Below are 2,040 nucleotides of genomic sequence, written 5' to 3'. Positions count from 1 at the left end.
TGAGGGTGGTGAGGGGAGTAATGAGGGTGGTGAGGGGAGTAATGAGGGTGGTGAGGGGAGTAGTGAGGGTGGTGAGGGGAGTAGTGAGGGTGGTGAGGGGAGTAGTGAGGGGAGTGAGGGAGTGAGGGGGAGGCAGGTAGGTGCGGGCCTGTGGCTGAGCTCACCTGTCGATGCTGATCACACACAGGGTCATGATGGAAGCGGTGCAGCACATCACGTCCATGGCGATGAAGACATTGCAGAAGAGCTGCCCGAAGATCCATTGGCCGCCGATCAGGTCGGTGACGATGACAAACGGCATCACGGCCACCGCCACCGAGAGGTCGGCCAGGGCCAGCGAGACGATCAGGTAGTTGGAAGGCTGCCGGAGCTTCTTCACGAAGCAGACGGAGATCATGACCAGGCAGTTGCCGGACACGGTCAGCAGGGTGATGATGGACAGAATGGCCCCAATGATCACCTTCTCAGTGTCTCCGTACGGCTGCAGGATCTGCTGGCCGCAGTCGGTAGTGCTGTTAGCCTGGGGAGAGCTGGAGGGGGCAGCCGGGCTGGGACACGGGCTAACCTGGGGGTCCGGAGAGCTGCTCCTCATCAGCGGCTTGGCGAGGGTGCCCGGGCGCCGGAGATGACTCAACACGCTGTCGTTCATCTCCATCGTTAACTCGGACATTACCCACAGCATCGGGGCTGCGCTCTCCCAGCTCCGACTGAAACCAACACTGTCCCTCTCCGCCTCTCCCTCCCCTCGCTGCTGGAGAGGTCCCGGCCGGCCGTCCGAGAGCTTTCGGCCCCTCTAGCTGGGGCTATCCAAGAGGTCGAGCCCCCCCAGCTGCCCGGGTCGCTGCAAATTCTCTCCAAAGGTCCAGAGGGTGAGCGGGCCGTTTAGCAAACAAGCCAGGCTGCAACCTTAGGCAGCACACTCCCACATGCATCAACATATTCTCCTCCCGGAGCTAAGCAACAGACTCAGCAACTGGCCAGCACAGTCAGATCCCAAACTCGCCGCTTAACTCTCCCCGGGTGAGGTCACTCGGGGATGGCCTCCGCTCCCAGTCCATCCAAAAACACACACAGCCCATCTTCCCAGCCGCCCTGCCGTCTCCAGCCCACCGGCAAGTCCTGAAATCACCCCGGAACTTTCTTCCTTGCCTGGAGCCAGTTGGAGATCTCAGCTCGCTCTCACACTTTCAGGGGCTTTTTATACGCGAGTGTGAAACACACACAGTAGCAGCAGCCCTGACGTGGCAGGAAACAAGGGGGTGAGCAATGATGGAGCTGTCATTCGGTGGTGTCTCTGCAGGTTAATCAGCAGCTGATTGATTCCGCTCGCTCCTGGGAGTCAGGCTGCCTTCCCCAATGCCACTCCTTGCCATATTTGGACTCAGGACTATCCTCAGAGACACACTGGCAACGCACAGATCAGACCGAGCATTTTCAGCGTTATTTAATGCACCGTTTTTGAAGTTTAATTCCATTTGCGTTGATTTATTCGATGTAGCCATTTCATTCTGGGTTTGCCTTTTCACTTTGCCGAAGAGCAGAAAACTTCCTTATGCTCACTAGGTCGGATGGAAAGTGTAGGAAGAAACCTCAGTGGCTTCCATGACCTCGAGAGGTCCCAGTGTGCCATTGAAGTCATTGTTGTGTTGGAGGAAGCACACCAACCAATCTGAGCACGGGCAAGATCCCACAATTGGGGTAATGTGCATTTGGTCTGTTTTAGTGACCTTAAACCCGTCAGAAGAGAATTCCGGCGCCATTGTCATTTTTCACCCAAAAGGTGGTTCTTACAACAGTACCGCACTCCGGTCCTGCAGCAGAGCGTCAGCCCAGACTTGGTCAATATTGACTCGGAGACAAGAGGATTATCCCTCAATCATGGCTGAGTTTGCTAGCAGGACTTATACACTTAATGGTCAGGTCCTAGGGAGTGTTGCTGAACAAAGAGACCTCAGAGTGCAGGTTCATAGCTCCTTGAAAGTGGAGTCACAGGTAGATAGAATAGTGAAGAAGGCGTTTGGTATGCTTTATTGGTCAGAG

General features: G+C 55.8%; 1 protein-coding gene across 2 annotated transcripts in view; it reads right to left on the bottom strand.

Moving 5' to 3' along the window:
- The window catches only part of LOC122561070 (5-hydroxytryptamine receptor 7), a 48,911-nt gene extending 46,956 nt beyond the window's left edge, over positions 1-1,955 (bottom strand). For both annotated transcript variants that reach the window (XM_043712437.1, XM_043712436.1), the window contains exon 1: positions 165-1,955. In XM_043712437.1, the coding sequence (XP_043568372.1) occupies positions 165-682 (518 nt within the window). In that variant the 5' untranslated portion in view covers positions 683-1,955. The remainder of the gene's footprint in view (positions 1-164) is intronic.
- Positions 1,956-2,040: the final 85 nt, after the last annotated feature.

Source organism: Chiloscyllium plagiosum, chromosome 22 (assembly GCF_004010195.1).
Source record: "Chiloscyllium plagiosum isolate BGI_BamShark_2017 chromosome 22, ASM401019v2, whole genome shotgun sequence".
In the NCBI taxonomy this organism is placed as follows: Eukaryota; Metazoa; Chordata; class Chondrichthyes; order Orectolobiformes; family Hemiscylliidae; genus Chiloscyllium; species Chiloscyllium plagiosum.
Note: the sequence above shows the minus strand (reverse complement) of the source record. Positions and strands in the feature narration are given on the sequence as shown.